This window comes from Thunnus thynnus, chromosome 15 (assembly GCF_963924715.1).
Source record: "Thunnus thynnus chromosome 15, fThuThy2.1, whole genome shotgun sequence".
Classification (NCBI taxonomy): Eukaryota; Metazoa; Chordata; class Actinopteri; order Scombriformes; family Scombridae; genus Thunnus; species Thunnus thynnus.
In genome coordinates this window covers 22,729,187-22,747,660 of record NC_089531.1, presented here as the reverse complement: position 1 = coordinate 22,747,660, position 18,474 = coordinate 22,729,187, and the positions used below count along the sequence as shown (strand labels likewise).

Here is an 18,474-nt window from a genome sequence, read left to right as displayed (position 1 = left end):
ATGCGTGAGAAATGTTTGGTTTTTGTGATTAAAATGCAGGAAAGGATCAATTCCTTTCAGATTTTCCTAATCTTACTCATCAGCATTCAGTTGTGACTGGTGAGGATCAGGATTTGATTGTACTAAGTTCAAATGTCAGGCAGATCTCAGGGTTTTAGACCTGGCTTCTTTAGTCAGTCATTGATCTTCTCTCAAGGCCACAAGGTTGAAAAAAAAAGAAAGAGTATAACTGTATGAGAAACACAGCTCTCCTTGGCATTTCTTGGCACCGCTGCTAAAGGAAAGATCAAATTACATGCCATCTTGCCAATTTGGGATTAAGGATGCTCTGTGATGCGTGTATGTGTGAGTGAGGGTGTGATAATGTGTGTGAGTTAATGGGGTTTTCTGTTGTATATGAAAAGGAGGACTCATTGGCATGGTCAGCAAAACAGTGACTTTGTCTGCTGGTGTAAGCACAACCCTGCAGACAATGTATCTGCACTGGAGAGGTCTTCGCGGCACTTTAGTGATCCAGGTTTTCTCAGCACCCACCAAGAATCAGCTTTAGCCACATCATTTTCCCCATCTATGTTTATGTTTATGTATGTCTCTCTCTCTTATTTTTTCTCTTTTGTCTTTCAGTGTTTACTTGTGTGCCCTCTCTCCCACATTTCCACCCTTTTGTCTTCGTTGATCCCGTGGTCTGCAAGTCCTGTCAGAGTGCCAATCAGAACCTCCTGTTTAAGGGTTAATTTTAGCTGTCTCTGTTGCAGTGGAGTTGTTGTAGGCCTTAGCTGACGGGCAGAGAGAGGTGGTTCAGGGGTGTGGGTGAAGTGGAGGTGTTATCTTTAGAAAGTGTTGACAGCACAGAAACATGCAAGGAAGGCAGCACAGTGCTGAACCTCTACTCACTTAATGTTAGAGTTATAGGAAGCAAGATGTGACAAAAAAGGGTTGATTGAGGAAGATAGAGGAAACTTAGAATGAATAATGTTGATAGGTAGCTGAAATTAACTTAACTTCTCTTGTACTAGTATTAGACATTTTTTCTGCACTGAACAGTCGTGTATAGAAAGACTAGAAGTCTACAGTCCTGACAGCAGCATCAGTGGCACCTAGAGGCATCAGTTTACATTACACCACACAATATGGAAGCTCTGGTCAAAACATGTGGGCATGGCCATGATTTCATTTAATTGAAATTTGACAATTATGTCATGACATGTCTCGTGCAAAGTTGACATATTGGTTAGAGGGCGATGCTAAACCAAAAGTGTCCAAAATGGGAGAAAGGTCATTCTCTGGGGGGCATGAACATGATTAGTAAATTTCATTGGAATTTTCTAATTACTGTTTAATATTTTCTCTAGAAGAAAGTTCAAAGGGTCACAGATATCCGGTCAGTAGTTCATGAGATACCTTGTCATTAACCAGTGTGCTTATGAAGAGTAAAATTTGATCTGACAGTGATGCTAGACAGTAAATGTTAGCAGGGGTCACCAATAAATGTTAGCAAACAGTTGCCTATTTAAGATAACGAGCAACATGTTGCTTTAACATTTATTTGGAGTATTTCTGGCCACCTGGTGCAATTAAGTCCAATATTCACTCTTCTTTTTGGTCTGTTTTGGTCTTAATCAACTCATGAGGTAAATATCTGGCTATTTAGCTGCTAAATATCTACTCTGTTCATCAGCTAGTAGCTAACTTTGTATGTCTGCTGTTTAGTGTCAACTAGGTATAGTCGGTTTTTAGAGCTGTTTTGTTGAAAATAGCTGCCTGTTGTGGCTGAAAACTATAGTTATGAGAACAGTGAGACTGAACCATAAAGTTGTGGGACAGAAAACCAAAACAAAGGCTGAAAGACGCTATAAAGCTCAATATAGCTGAGGGGAACCACAGAATGGGATGATAAATCTCCGTGGGTTAATCACCACAAGCTACACCTTTTTCATACAAGTAGTCATGAGCTATTGTTTATATAAAATTATATAAATTATGCTTTAATCTGCTCTAAGTATTATTTATAGTTTTGAAATTACTTTTTATGATAAAAAGATCAAAGTAAACCAATGTCACTTGTGTGTTTTCCTTCTGAGTCAATCAACCGTGGATGTTAGCTTTTTGTTGGATCTCCATTAGCTACTTTGTATATTCTACACATGACATAAAAACACAATACAAGACAATAACATATTGACAAAGTAATAAATCCAAAGCCAAAGTTAGACAAACACTGTAGCTAAATAAGCATGATGAAATGATAAAACCAAGTATAAACCTGCTCTGCCTGTACACAAACTGTAATTTTCTAATGTGTGCTCTGTTTTAACAGAACATTACTTAACAAGACATTTTCAGAATCCCAAAGCTCTTGTTTCCCATGCGGCCTCATTTCCCAGCATCTCCTGAAGTGAAAGGATATGCAGTAATTAAATACAGTTTAAGTGATCAAATATAGAGAGGGTATGCTGTCTGACAGGTAAAGCTCCCTGTAATGAGTGTTACAGCAGGTGAAACAAAAGAGCTGGAGGGCAGAACAAAAGACCTTGCATGTGTTTTGGAGCCTGTTCAATCCCTTGGCACTTGGCTCTGGAATTTAGACCTTTTTCAAAGAAATTTGGCTTCTATACTGTTGGATTTCGGCGCCCCAATTATCCGTCCCTAATCACCCCCTGCAGTATTGTAAAGGAGAGGCAGGGGTGGGAGGTTGAGCTGGAGTGAAGGTTGACTTGCTTTGATTTTCCCTGGTTGTGCTGTTACATAACAAATTAGCAGCTTGTCGAAAAACCGAGTCGAAGACTGTGCTCCATGTTTCCTTGCTTCTCTCTCAGATATTTTGAGGATTTGAAGGCATCAGTAAGCATTGCACAAATCACAGTCTTTGTAAATATAAAAAGCAGTACTCGTTGTCGCTGCACCGACGGGGGTGCGGTGATAGTGACAGCAGTCTGGCCTTGAGATGTTGCAGAAAGAGACAACTCCAGCTGGTTCTAACAGCGATTTACTGTGTTGGTGTCCCCCCCCCCCCCCCCCCCCCCACCGCGCTGTAGGAGATAAGGCCTGGTAATGGCATGGTGTGACAGGGAGATAATGCTTGTTGATGGGCAAGCTGGGAGGGGGGCAGTGGTATAGGACATCTGTGGCTGTGCAGTCGTAAAAGTCCAGACACATTATATGGTTTCGCTGACACGTTGCTCTCTAATATCTGTGCTAGTCTCAGACAATGTGCTCTAACTGCTTTTCAATCTGGCATCATTTCTCCTTCATCCTCTTATTAGTCTGCTTTGTGCTACATTGCATACACTGGTTTCATTCAAACACACTCCACGTCTGTTGTTTAACTGCATTTCTTTCTTTTCCTGGCTTGCCCGCTCTGCTCTCTAAATCTATATTTACTCTGCTCAGCTTCACATACTGTTCGTGACTCTTTGTTCTCATAGACACCTGTGGCTTTGGCTCAAGGAGTTGTGCCTATGATCTCTCTGCGTGCACGTGTGTGAGTCAACAAGGATATTTCGCTATGCTTATGAAGTGTTTGCGTGGTCTTTGACAAGTTTAGACCTGTCACTCAGTCTTTTTTTTTTATCTCTTTATCTTTACGTGTCCGTGTTTTCTGTTCCACTGTCTCACCATTACCTGAAATCAGCAGTATATGCATTCAGAGTACTCTTCTCTTTTCATCCCAGAGAGCAAAGCAAGAATGAGAAAATCACTCAAATAGTTTCCCCTTTACCCTCACCAGCAGCTGAAACCCTGAGGAGCAACTGAGAGCATTGCGCCCACATGAGTCATGCCTTACTTACTGCTATGGGAGATGGAGAGATGGGCTGATGAGGCATTAGGGATGGAGGTGTAGAGCAGTGGAAGGGGTGGAATAATTTTACAGCAGTAGCCACTGTAGAGAAGACATAACATGCATCTATCCTGCAGCTGTTGTCCATTCCTACTGCAGTAGCACTCTTCACATTGGCTCTTTTACTGTAAATAACTGGCTGTCTGGTCTTTCAAACAGTTTAGTAGTTGCATAAGTGTATAAAAGTGGAACCTTTGCAACAGCTGCATTTGTAGATTTAAATGATCTCTTTAGACATAAAGAGACCGGGATAACAACTCTACATATTGCACTGATTACACTCAGCTGTCAGACTGCACAATTCCACAATATACAGTAAAACTACAATGTGATTATTTGCTGCTTTTATGTTTTTGGTTTTTCTGTGAAATCCAGATGTGCTTTGCAGCTGTGAGTCTCTATATTCACTGTGATCTATTGCTGTGGTGTGGTGAGTCCTGTCTTGATGTTACAGTGTTGGGCTTTCTGTGGATGTGGCAGGATTTTCCCTGGGTTCTAGTTATGCTGACAAACATGAGCAGCCAAACTGTTGTGCTGTGGCAGAACACGCTGCTGTTTGGGGTTTGCTCTCCCAGTCCTCAGTGAAGTTACCGGAAGAAAGTAAGAAATATATGACTACATACGTGTGTGTGTGTGTGTGTGTGTGTGTGTGTGTGTGTTTGTGTGTGTTTGGCTGTGTGTGTGTCTGAGTGTTATGTCTGGGCTTGTTCATATATGCGCCCGAGTGCGCCTGCACAAACTTCTGGCTGGTCTGTTTTAATCATTTTCAAACTATTACATAATGCAATAAAACATTACAATTACCACAAGCTAAACATCCAGAACACACACTGGAGAATCTGCAGGCTTGGCATCTGATCCAGCCGTGGGGTTTTAGGGATGATGGGTTTAGGGGATGTGTGGAGCGAGACAGGGAGAGGGAGGATTTCCAGGGAAATGGTAAATCACTTAGGGAAGGAAACACAAGGGAAAAACAAAGCAAGGAGGAAATGCACCTGCCAGACAGAGCAGCAGTTAGCCAGCAGCTCCACAAGTTATGTCATAGCACCGTGGTTCTCTGACTTACAGGTGAGGAGAGGAGTGAGAGAAAGAAAGTTAAGCCAAAGTGGTACAATCCCACAGTTTTCTACTAAGTTTAACACACTGTGGTTCCTCCGAGCATGTGTTTTGGAGTTAAAAAAAGTTTGGGAATATTGCTTTGGCAGCTTAATGTAGAGATTAATTCGGCTGGACTGACAAGAAGTTAACTGTGCCTCTAACTCCCATGCTTTTTCACAACCAGTGTAAATCATCCTCCAGTATAAGTCCAACATAAACATATGCTTTCTGTTGTGTTATATAGTATTTATATCTCATCTCCATTTAGTTTGTCTGCAGGTTAATTTCCCATGTCACCCATAGGTTGTTTAGGAAACTATTTGCACACCACTCTGTAATCTTTCATCTCATTTGACTGTCATAGTCCTCTCTCTCTTTCTATCTCTGTCACCTCTCACACACATACACACACACACACACACACGCACATCTAAGTTGCTGGGCCATCTATCATCGTCTATATGATCTACACTGTAAGCCAAGAACAACAGACTTAAAAAAGTGGAACTGATACAGTCTCTTCTCTGTCTGTAAATATATCAAACTATGCTATAACCCCCTTATACATTATCTTACATCGTATGTCATCATGCCGGCTGTATTAGACACACACACACACACACACACACACACACACACACACACACACACACACACACACACACACACAAACAAGGGAGGAGTATAATAACAGGCAAGTGTGGTATGAGTCAGAGCAAGATTTCACTCAGTTAATCCACTCAGCAAGCAGCACATATCCTCCAGTATCCTCTCTGTTTACTCACTCTGGCTGCTGTTATTCGTCTCTGCTTCCTCTGTCTGTTTCTACTGTGTTTGTCTTTCTCACTCTCTCTCTCTCTCTCCGTTTGACTTTCCTCTTTTTTCATATCTGTCTCCTTTTCTCTTTTTTTGTCGGCCTCCCTTTCTCTACATACTCCATTTAGGCGATTTATTTGTATGACTTTATCAAAAATAATGCTGACAAAGTACATTTGCAAAGCCCATAAAAGAAGCCAGCTATACATATAAAATAATTGTTATTTTAGCTATAAAGTTAAATGTCCTCTCTCTGTTTGTCTCTGATTTTTTTTTTCTTATGTCTGACATGCGTTGTCACTGCACATGCACAGTGAAGCCAGTCAATTAACAATGACAGCAATAGCGAGCGTGAGAAGTGAGAGGGAGAGAGAGAGAATGACAAAAGGTGGGTGGGAGAAAATTGAGGGAAAACACTGGACGCTTGTTTCACACGTGCACACTTGTATGTGGGAGTGAAGACAACAATATTTCCCACAATCAGGTTTTGTGTCTGTCCGCATGCTGCAGAAAACCAGGTCACACTTTATAACACAAATAAAATGCAAATACATACCAGCTCCATGACATAATGTCAGTTGCACGCAATATTTGGACAAAAGTTTTGAGTGAAATGGACAAGATTTTGATTTTGATCATTCCACAGTTTGGCAGCCTTGTTCTGCATTTAAAGGAAATGTTTGACATTTTGGGAAATGCCCCGATATGCTTTCTTGCTGAGAGATAGCTGGTTAGCTTAGCATAAAGACTAGAAACAATGGGAAACAGTTAGCCTGGCTACATCCCAAAGTAACAATCCTTCCTACCAGCACCTCCAAAGGTCACTGATTAACAAGTTATAGATAGATAGGTACATTATTAAACCCAAACGGAAATGAATTATTAATTATGTCTTCTTTCTTTAACTTGTACAAAACTGAACTGTAAATATGACAGAGTGGTTTTACAGGGGTTATGTGTTGCACTGTTTCTGTCACTTCCTGGAGTCTCCGCTGGTTGCCTAGCAACCTCACAGAGACAACATGATGGACGGACATGAGAGTGGTATCGATCTCATGTAAATCTCGGCAAGACAGTAAATTGGCGAGTTATCCTACATGTCGAACTACAGCTTTAACAGTGTATTTGTTAATGTGTTGGATTGCTTCACAGCACAAATTGATTTCTGACAAAAAAATGAGATTAAGCTGTTTTTCTTCCAGTCCAAATGGAGCATTGGACATTGTTTTTACAACAGAAATCTTTAGAGTTTATGGAAAATCTGGGGTTCATTTTGACAAGCACTAGCAGTTGCAATAACAGCATGACATACTGCAGTCATTTACTTCATAATCTTATTTGTTCATGATTATTATCAAAGCTTTCATCATGTAAACATTTCTGGCCCGTTTTCCAATAGTTACACTGTGTAAAACTGATATCCAGAATGTTTATTCTCACTGACACTGATGCAAGAAGACAAATGAATCAATTGAGCTGCATACGTTAGTTTGTTTTATCTTATATTGTATAATGTTGATATGAGTATATAATAAGTTGTCACTGTCCCTGTATAGCGTAAGTTAGTCTGTGTGTGTGCACTTGTGCGTGTGAATATAGAGCAGTGCTGTAGCTGCCTGTTGCTCTCAGGCCTGTCATCGCCGTGGCAGCACATGGAGCCTGCTAGAAAAGCTGAGTATATTTGTGTTTGTGTTGTGGGTAACTATTCCTGTGTGTGTGTATGTGTGTACGTGTATGTGTGTGTTTGTGGACTAATTTAGAGGTGCCAGGGTCATGTGAAGGGCACAGGGCACGTTTTGGTCTCAGAGTGTGTATTTGTGAGTGTGTATGTGTATATGTGTGTGTGTGTGTGTATTTTTATTATGTATTTTTATGTCTTTTATGTGTTTATGTGGCAGTAAGTTTCTTTCCTACAGACATCTGCTTCTGGGCTTCTTTCACAGCTGAAGTCCTTCATCAGGATTCGAGGTTACAGTCTGGAGATATTTTACTGTGTGTGTGTGTGTGATTGTGTGTGTGTAGGTATGTTGTATGTGCTGTATATCAGAGTGTTAACTGTAAAATATGCAGTCATTTGTTTCCACAGAGGTGGATTTGTGGGAATCATATAAAAGTTTGTTTTCATTGACTCCCAAGCGTTTCCATTCCCAGTACATTTGCATTCAGGCTTATAGTTGTACTGTATCTGCCTGTGGATGTGTGTACATGTTTGTGTGTGTGTCCCTGCTGAGCCTGGTGTAATCTCATGTCTAGGTCCGTCGCCATTCTTTAAATCTCATGCATCCCACAGTCAAACCTTGGAGGTCTCACTCTCCCTTTCCCTCTCCCTCACTCTCCCTCACACACACACACACACACACATACACACACGTCATCTGCACCATCAGCAGCCTCCAGTACTCATACTGTAGGCCAAGACCAACAGACAGAAAATAGACAGTCGCAAAATAACCCAGTTGTCCTCAGCAGTCTTTGCTGCCTGCCAACTTTTCCTTTTAACTTCACTTGACATGAGACTGAAATGGTGCATTATTGTCCAAACTATATTAGCTTGTGACAGATTGAGGGGGGTATTTATTCTTTTAACTGCAGATTTATGGATGTGCCGCTCCGCAGATGTGTGCTGCACACAAGCAGCTGCACCTTTTGCACACGCTGAGACAAAATTCAATCTTGTCTTTTTTTCATCATATTTTCTTAGAAGAAGTTAAAAGAAATGTGCTTGTGGTGTAAAATCTGCCACTTCTTAAAATTAAACTCACTCACAGAGCAAAGTTTAACCTCCTTGATATTATTGAACTATTGGCATCAAGTTTCATTCCTCACTCAGGTGAAGCTGCCTTGAAAATGACTGGGATTGTCTCATCCAATTGGCATCATTTTTACTTGACTGAATGTAAATATTACAGGGCAGTGCACACACACACACTGCACTGCATGACCTGAAAAATGAACCCTGCATCTATGGGTGTTACAGTATGTTTGATATCCAACCGGCCTATATTTAGTGTGATACCAGCCCAGAGAGGGAAAGACTTCCTGGGATTAAATCAGGCTCTCCAGCGTGCCATTACACCTCATGCTCCTCTCACTTCTTTATTTTAGATCCCACTGAAGACCTAGTTTAAAAGCCAACTGACTGATTGGCCCAGACAGCCGGGTGGGGGCTTTTTTTTTTTTTAAGGGGTGCAATGAAATCCTCCAGAAACACGAGTCAGCGGTTATAACTAGGCTTAAATGCTGGACCACCAGCTGTGACCCGCCCCTCTCTCGCTTGACCCGCATACAGTTGTACTAGCCTGAAAAATATTACCCTTGGTTGACCTCGGTGTGTGCTTATCTGTAAATATCCTGTGACCTAATGAAGATGTCCTTAGAGTTACACTAAAATAATCCCCCCTGGTCAAAATACATACAGTAGAGCAGGTTAATGTACTATCAGTGAAAAGGTGTCATTGAGGTTTAGTGTTTGGGGTTCTTTGTCTCTTTGCTTGCATCTCTTTCCTTTTTTACTGTAAACCAACTTTTTAAATACTAAAAGTATGGCTGCAAATAGCCATTATTTTCATTATTGATCAATCTTCTGATTGTTTGATCCATAAAATGTCAGAAAATGTGTGAAAAATGCCCATCACAAGGTCCCAGAGCCCAGGAGAACATCTTCAAATTGTTTGTGATGAGAAAATGGAAACGATAACGCAGATTGTTTATCAGATCTCTCATGCTTACATCCATAGATTGTAGCAAAACATAAATATAGCATTTGTGACATCAAGTTTCTGAGAGGATTTTGGTTTTGCTGTCAACGTCGTGTCAGAATCCAAACTTGGGCAACAGGTTGGAAGCAAGGTGGTGCTGAGGTGGGTCAAGCAAGCATCTAGAACAATTCAATTTCTAAGAAGAAGTGAGGTTAGTTGCATAGACCCTAATGTTTTGTGGAAAAACATGCACTAACTCTGTTTTTCTAGTTGGAAGAAATTTCACTTTTGTGCTTGCAGCCAGCATCTAGTGGTCTTGAAAGGAACTACATCTTAAGGCACTTTTTCAATAGCTGTAACTGTCCTTCTTATTCCTTTTTATCATTTTAACATCTTATTACATTTTGTGTACCAGACCCATCTTCACACCACTGTCTCTTTAACTATGCCTTCTTTAAAGAAATATCTGCTGACCTGACTTCCTGTTGTTAAGTCTGAGGATTAAGCGTAGTAGTAGTAGACTGGTGCTGACTTCAGTCAACTGGGGACTGTTTTTGCAGAGTCCCCAGTTGCGTTGCAGCACTGTAACAAACTGCGTTGCAGCAGTGTAACAAACTGCAGTGCGGTTGTGAGTATAATTGCTGTGGATTAGGTCTTGTGTTAACCTGACTTGGCCTGTGTGTTTTTCTGTTTGGAGATGTGTAGATGGTGCAGTAAATGTGCAGGGATTAGTCAAAGCTGAAGGGTCACAGCACTAATCTCATTATGGCAGGAGGGGAAGGAGGGCTCTGAGCACTCCTGAACGACTTAGCAGACAGACTCAACACTGGGGGAATCCCTGATGCACTGCAGAGGACACTCCCATGCACACATGCACACGTGCACTAATGCACATACAGGTCCTTCCATTGCATTTTTCTTCTATGTTCATTAAGTAATGAATTTATTCCTTACACTTTATAAAACAACAAGTAATTTAACCAATTATTGAACCTCAAAGTTATGTTTTAATGCATTATTTTAAACATAATTAGAACAATATAATAAATCACAGAATAAAAATGTTGTGTTGCAAATCTAATAAATCTGTTTTTCTCATGACAAGTCACTTAAGTAGTGTAGGTGATATGCAATAGACATGATGATAATTTTTTATATCTGTTTGGTCTACACTTGTGTTGAGGATTTAAGAAACCCTGTTAGAGAGTAAACAGTAACTGAACACCAGTGTCCATGTCATTCCTTCAATAAAACTCTAATTATAGAGGTAGCTTCACATGCTGGGTAAGGCTTTTGACTTATTGAGTATGCACACTTAGCGTAGTGTTATTTACTATTAAAGGCTCATGGAAAGGTTTTGTTTTACTCTTTGGATAAACTATAAAAATATATCTGAAAATTATGAACAGAAGTAGCTACATCAGAAACAAGTGGAAATAACTCATTCTGCTGGCAGATTTTCCCCCTTTGCTTCAAGAAAATTACGATTTTAAGACGGAATATGGGGCTAAATGACTTGTTAAGGCTGACATAATGCAGTGCATGTGAGGTCATGGGGAAATAGCATGGACAAGAACTGTGAGTCCTCCAAAACAAAACAGTAAAAACTCCAAGAAAGTCTATAAATGAAACGTGCCTTTCTGTCTTTCCTTCATCTGTCTGTCTGCACTCAGCAAACACCAGCGCTTACACATGGGCACGAGCACACATTCACAGATATGCATGCGCACACACACGCAGATACTGCACAAGCACACACACGCACAAGCCACAATGACACATCCCAGTGTGTGTTTCAGCTTTTCTTGTGACAATAATAAAACCTACAGCCAGGAAAAAGAAAGGATGACCAGCAAAAGACACGTGGACAGGCAAATCCTTCATTGAAACACCATCCTTTTGCTTTTTTCCCCTTCCTCACTTACCCCCACATTTACTGCTCTGTCACTTGAACCAATGGAGGGCATCTAATTAAGATGTGTTATCTTCCTAGTTTATGTTTCGTTGTTATTTCAGTCTCCCTCTAGAGAGATGCAGGCACTGAAGCAGTGTTGTTAGGCCAAGCTGTTTGGCCCAGAGGTTGAAGGTGAGAGTAGTTTGTTTGAATTATCTCCAGGGTTGAATGCGCCATCAGTGTTAAGCCAGCTGGAACCCCCTGTGCCAATGGGACAACGGCCCATTGATTATTTTAGCATGTCAAACTGTGTTTACTCTGGAGCAGAAGGGTAATTATGTTGACAAGACTTTGTTAGCAACTATCAGGTGATTGCAGGGTATTACCATGAGTAATGTTGGCATATACTGTGATGCTGTTGTCTCAACTATGCACTGCAAAAAACATCTTAAAAAGTTTTACTACTGAATGTTTAAGTCTGAAAAAACAAATGAAGGATTCTCTTGTTATAGTATCAAGAAAAAAAAGAAAAGGACTGTTTCAATGGGATTTGCTTTGGAAACAAAATTAAGTGGCAGGTAGATATTGATTACGTAAAAACAACATGGTTTTGTAGTCTGTTGACTGTGTTGATATGTGAACTAACAACCTCTCCTCTATCCTCTCTACTCACAAGTCTTTAAATGCTTCGCTCAACTAGAGACTGAGGACAATCTTCCAGCTTTCGTTGTTAAAATTGGGTGGAAACAATTATAGAGTTTTTAAAAAAACCCTGCATTGCAGAAACAATCTAAAGTCTTTAGGGTGGCCCTTGATATGGGGGCAGTGACATGCAGTTCACTACAGAGGAGAATGGAGGGAGAGCATCATGTCCAGTAAAGCATGTCCTTGAAATGTATGTTTGTTAGTGGCTGTACTCGCCACCATTCAAGCAACTACATTTAGAAATCCCTGTATGATTGGTATGTGGGGAGATCTCCAGTTTCTCCAAAAAATCCAAACTTCTTTTTCAATCTGGATCCTATTTTCCAATCATTTTGTGTCTAAATGACTAATGGGGACAACAATTTTTGAAATTGGTCCAGTATTGAGTGAGAGTGCTTCAGTCAGCAGCTGCAAAACTGGCTACAATGTAATCCGACGGGGCAATAGCACCCCGTCAATGTACATCCACTAAAAGTGCTTGTTTTTGCCACTGACAGGCTCAGATTGTTATTATAAGTATATAAGGGTTACTGGCAGTCCATTTATCGGCTGCTGGCTGCAAGGCTCTCACTCAATACTGGACCAATTTCAGAAATTGTTGTCCCCATTAGTCACTTAGACACAAAAAGATGGGGAAAACCTGAGTCCAGGTTGAAAAATACCAAAGTTTCCCTTTAAGTTAACAGAGGCTGCTTATGACTCATTTCTCTCACCTCTACTTCTGTTGTATTTCATGGAATTCATCCCTGGCACAAACAATATGTCCTGATAGTTTATGGCATACTGTTCATCATCTGTGTCCTGCTAGGTTAATAAATTAGTCACAGTCAACATTAACCTGCACAGAATGAGTCCTTAATATGTCCTATGCAGCTGTGCAGTTAGCAGATACTTTTATTTTGAGTCTGTAGCTCAGGAAACCAAAATGAAGTACAGTAACTTTTAGATTCATGTGTCTGGCCTATATTTGATGAATGGCTTGCAAGGGAGGCAGCACACTCACCTAAATTCAGTTTTAAACCCTCAAAATGTGAGGCTTCTTATACTAAACGGTGTTCATTCTGTAAGATGTATGTTGTAGAGATGCAAGAAGAGAGGTACAGGAATCAGATTATTAAATAAACTTTAGCTTAACATGAACATTTTTTGAAAGTGTAATTCAGTGTGCGTTTATTTACCTTGGCGGTGGTTCTCCTTGTAAACTACTTAATAATAACGCCAGGTTTCTAGCTTTTCACACCTGACTGCATCACTAGTGGTGCACCACTAATGAATCAAGCCAAGTTTAAGCTTTATCACTGCTGCTGACATGCTCCTGATGAACAGCAGACGTTTTGGTAAAGGTTACCCTGACAGCCCCACTCACGGCCTGATGAAGACCGCAAACATCACACATGATCGTCTGAGTGAGCCATTGACCCTCGAGGACCAGATGGAGTGTGCCCTGCATCATTAAGTGGCCACTTGATTTCCAGGGAAACCTAGAAATGAGAGGAAGGAAATCAGACAGAAATTGGCAGTTTGTAAGAGCTCGTTATAGCCGAGCCGCAGTTTGTTGTGGTTTGTTGAATGAGATGCGAGTGAGGTCATGGCACCTGCTACCTATTCACGTTCTCCTGCTTTTAGGAAACATAACATTAAATGAAAGGCACATGTGTGACTAATCAACAGTTAAGCTGATATATTACTAAAATTGTCTTTTTTTTCTTTTCTGTGCCCAGCAGGTGTCAAATGTTCTCTGTCAGATAGATGCAATTACCATGTTGGGAACTTACAGTAATATGACACAGTAAATAAGAAGTAAACATTTTAACAAAGTGGTTGTTTGTCCCCTAGAACTGCAAGGCAAGCTAATTTGTGTAGCACCTTTCAACAACGAGGCTATTCAAAGTGCTTTTAAGACATAGAATTACAGGCCTGTAAACTTACCATCTTTTCAATTTGCTGGACAAGCTAAGTAGGGGTTAAAAATCTTCAAGGACCACATTTCACTAAAATGACTTGGCTGCGACATATAGTTTGTGTATTTTAGGAAGGGGAATTCCATGTCTTTGGCTCTCTCATTTGTCTGCTCTGTCGTGATTACCCAGAAGCAATTGGTCCTCTTTCTTCGAATCAGACACTGACCTCTACTTTCCTTTCCTTTCCTTTCCTCCCACCTCTTTGCTGGTTATGTGTTTTTTCCTCTTTTCCCACCCTCCATATCCTTTGCTTTTCTGTTACCAGTCACTTTTTCCCATACATTTACTGCTGTATGCCAGTTGCCTCTTCGCATTAATGATTTAGATGATTTGATGACCTTCGATAACTTAATTATCTCCGCCGTAGACTATCACAGATGTATTTCATGAATGTTTCAGAAAGAGTCCTGCAGATAGAGAGACAGAGAAGCCTGTAATTCTTCGTCTGGGTGCAGAATGATAATGATTTTGACCCTGGCCTTGAGATAGCCTTACCTAGCTTAGTGATTGTTACCACTGAGCTCCAGACAGCAGCACAGACGTCTGGGCCCACATCAGGGGGTGGTTTCACTGTCCTGCCATGCCCTTACCTCCACACGCTTTTAACCAACCCCCCCCCCCTTCTGATGGACCGAAGGATTTGTTACCAACAGGCAAACTCAGGATTTACACACATAGGTTTCCCAAAACCCCCTGCTGACACACAGCTGAATGCACAACTGTTCATGTTCACAAATGGACATCATGCACACCCAAATAAACAGACTTTGAGCTTAATGCAGAGCACTTAAGAAAATTATTCTGTCGTTTGACCGTAATAGGGGTATGAACATGCAAATACAAGTGCTGTATAATATGCAAACGCAAATATTTGTGTATACAGGGAGCAGACAAAATTAGTACAGTACAACAAGAGGACAAAGTGCAACCTCAAAAATAACCAACGAGTTGAAGCAATATCTCTGTAACATGGTTGTAACAAAAATATAACTTTCTAAGGTTCATGACAGTAGTATTTATTGCATTTTGTCAACCTTTGTTACACACATATAGAGAAGATATAGAAGAAGAGAAAGAGGAAGGGGCACATGTGGTATTTAAATAATACATTTTTGAAGGACAAAACATACCCATAACTATGAGAATATAGTCAAAATATGATGGTTTATTACTGTAACACTGATTACCAGGAAAACGTGATAAACCCCTGAATAAAAAGGATTATTTTAATGTTACTACTGTGTAGGAGATAAGAAATACCAGAAGTACCATTAAAGGGTTCCGATAATCATTTTAAGGCCCTGCAGGAATATTATAGAAGTATATTAATGATCTCTTTGTACTTTTCTAACTTTTTTTATCTCTTTGTGTTCAAGGAAAGAAATAATAAAGCTGAATATCACTGCACTAGTATAAGAGCTTGTAGCCGTTGGTTCTGAGTGCTTTCCATGTCGTGACCTGAATACCTCACCGTTGAAGCCCGGCCAGCTACTCATTAACATTCCAATACAGCTCTAATCACCATTGCAACGTGTGTGTCTCTGTGTGTGTTTGTGTGTTTGTGTGTGTGTGTGAGAGAGAGAGAGAGACCCCGCACGTGTTGTGCTGCGAGTGAGGACGCGGTGAAAGTGTGTGATGAAGTGCTTGCCTCAGGTGATCCGGGTCGTGCTGTTTGATTGGTTCCATCGAACCTCAGCTTTCCTCTCGCATCTCAAACTATTGTGCAACTTTTGCACAGCTGAGACTCATCGACATTACAGGTTTTATTGATCTCGTCATCAGAATGAAACATATAACGAGTGTAGAGAGATGAAAGGTGTGCGAGGGAATATACAAGGCAACAGATTGTGTCCAGTCACTTTAATAGTCCTTGCATTGCTTTTGTTTGTTAAATTATAGACAAATAACCACTTCTATGTCTCTCCCTCTCTGCAGAAAGACTGTATAACTCCAATGGACGTGACTTGAGAAGGGCGCTGTTCTCTCTAAAGCAAATTTTTCAGGTAACACACACACATATTTCACATGCAATTACTGTCAGTTTTGTTGTAGCAGAATACAGTCGCTTATTGTGGCCACTGTGCGCTTCCATGATGACAGGGATCTCCATCAACGTGGCATTTCCCTCTGTGTGCCTGTATGTGTGTGTGGGGGTGTGTGTGTGTGTGGGTGTTTGCGTTTTGTGTTTGTGAGTGAATCTTTATTTTAAGATGAGAGGAGTCAGCCACTTAAAACACCAAGAGCTTTTTCTGGAGCACACACACACACACAAAGGCACTCAAATACAATAACACGTGATTCAGCACATACAAAACAGCAATGTGAGAAAGTTTGAAAAGTTTTAAACTTCTAAGTGTCATGATTTATTGCCCCCGAACCTGTAAATATGACCATGTGAGCATAGCATAAATGTCATGCGAGTATCTGATGGCAAATGCATTGACGTTTTAGCAGTTGAATTAAAACGTATATTACATCTCCTCTTCATTCCACTGCTGCTATATCAAGCTTTGTGCAGCTTGGTTTCTACAAAAATACATAACAGCTACCAATAAAATGATGTTCTCCAGATTCCATGCTTATTTTTTCCCAAGAACTCTTGAATGAGCACATGTAAGACTCTGAAAGTCTGAACTTAACACAGTGCATCTGAAGGCAGCATTAGGAATCTTTTGGGTTATGTCAGACAACTACCTTCAAGTGTTTGCATCATCCATTTAGTTTTCTTTTTGTTATATTAGACAACATGTCAAAAGCAACAAAATTGCGAAACACACGGTTGCTGACATGTGAAGTGTGCATATCAGCTGGCCTGAACCAGTGGGAGGGGGAGGGGGGGGGTTGAAAATTTATGTACTGTTAACGTTTCACATTACTTTGCACATTACTGCCACTGTGTGGTATTTAAAGAGAATGCAATTACACTTTAGTGTCAGGCTTTGTGTTTCTGTAAGTTGTATAAATGTATCCTGTTCTCTTTCTCCCTCTCTCTCTTCATTCTTTATTTCAGGATGACAAAGACCTGGTCCATGAGTTTGTGATGGCTGAAGGTCTGACGTGTCTCATCAAGGTGGGAGCAGAAGCTGACCAGAACTACCAGAACTACATATTAAGAGGTACGGTCTCTCTCACTCTTTTCTCTCGCTTTAAAATCCAAATTTGAATGGATTTTATTGGCATGACCATATTTATATACAGTATAGCCAATATACTATAATGTAGGCAAAACTTATTTCCCCCAAAAAATTTTTTAGTTTATCATTATCTGAGCAATTGTTAATGTGCGGATGTGTTTTTGGGAATTTTTAGGAATTACTGTTCCCGGACTCATAATTACATCACTGTGCCAAGAGTGCAGTTTTGTCTCTACACACTGACACTGATTCTCAGTGATTCTTACAGACTTCCTTCCTGTTTCTGTCTTGATCTCTGTCACACTTTCTCCTCTGTCTCTTTTACTTCATGCAGCATTTTAGAATGATATGCTGCGCTGTATATAGCATATGTATTTTTTAAGGTTTTGAATCACTACACAAACATAGAGCAATACTGCATGAAAAATAACAATTACATTAATGATAATAGCATTAGAAATAATAAATTAGGCATTTTGAGTTGACACCATGCTGTAATTCCTCCAACTACAGCTGATATCTCCTTGGTTTTCAAGTTAAAACATTGTGTATTTTCTAATACACAAAACATTTATGAACACAGATACAAATTTCCACACACACTCACACACAGACACACGCTTTCTATAATTTCCACTAGCAGTAAATGCACTCATAATCTTTTCATAAGTGGCATAATTATGGAGTATTTTTGTGTCTTTTAATTGTGGAATGACTTGTTAGTTGCAGCCATGTGAAAAATGGAACAGGGTAGTTGTCAGAGGGTCTGTGGTCCCTGGCTGAAACTCCCCCTGCTAAACCCCCCACCTGTAAAAACACTGTACTGAAGGGCATTAACTATAAGGCTCTTTATTTATGTAACACATGTGAGTGCTTTACAGGCATTTTTGTCAGGTGTAAAAACCAGACTGGCATCAGTGACTGTACATGGACATGACACAAGCTTAAAAATATGCATTCATTTGTTGAAATGTACATGTGTATACCGTATGCAGTTGGTAGTCTACAAATCTGGAATGAGAAGCTGAAGTAAACACATTGCTTTTTATACAGCAAGTCATCATATTTTGATTATTGTAAAAATACATTTGAAACAAAATATGAAAGCAAAGTCGAAGCATTGACAAAGTAAACATGAAGTTCTTGAAATCCCCTTTAGAACAACTGAGATTCAGATAGTACCTTCTCAGGCTTTGAGTCCACAGCGTTTTGATACAGCATGAAATGGACGAGCAACAGGTCTGGGCAAAAGATGACTGACTACATTAGTCATTGTTTCATAATTCCTTGATCAGTATGCCATAAGGTCGAATAGAGCGCTCAACTATTT

General features: G+C 40.2%; 1 protein-coding gene across 6 annotated transcripts in view; it reads left to right on the top strand.

The window, feature by feature from the left end:
- The window catches only part of fhod3a (formin homology 2 domain containing 3a), a 60,449-nt gene that overhangs the window by 14,271 nt on the left and 27,704 nt on the right, over positions 1-18,474 (top strand). For 5 of the 6 annotated variants that reach the window (XM_067611371.1, XM_067611375.1, XM_067611373.1 and 2 more), the window contains exons 4-5: positions 15,946-16,013; positions 17,021-17,126. In XM_067611371.1, coding sequence (XP_067467472.1) covers positions 15,946-16,013; positions 17,021-17,126 — 174 coding nt within the window. Of the gene's footprint in view, positions 1-15,804; positions 15,827-15,945; positions 16,014-17,020; positions 17,127-18,474 lie in introns of those variants that run through there. The other variant, XM_067611374.1, reaches the window with a different exon arrangement.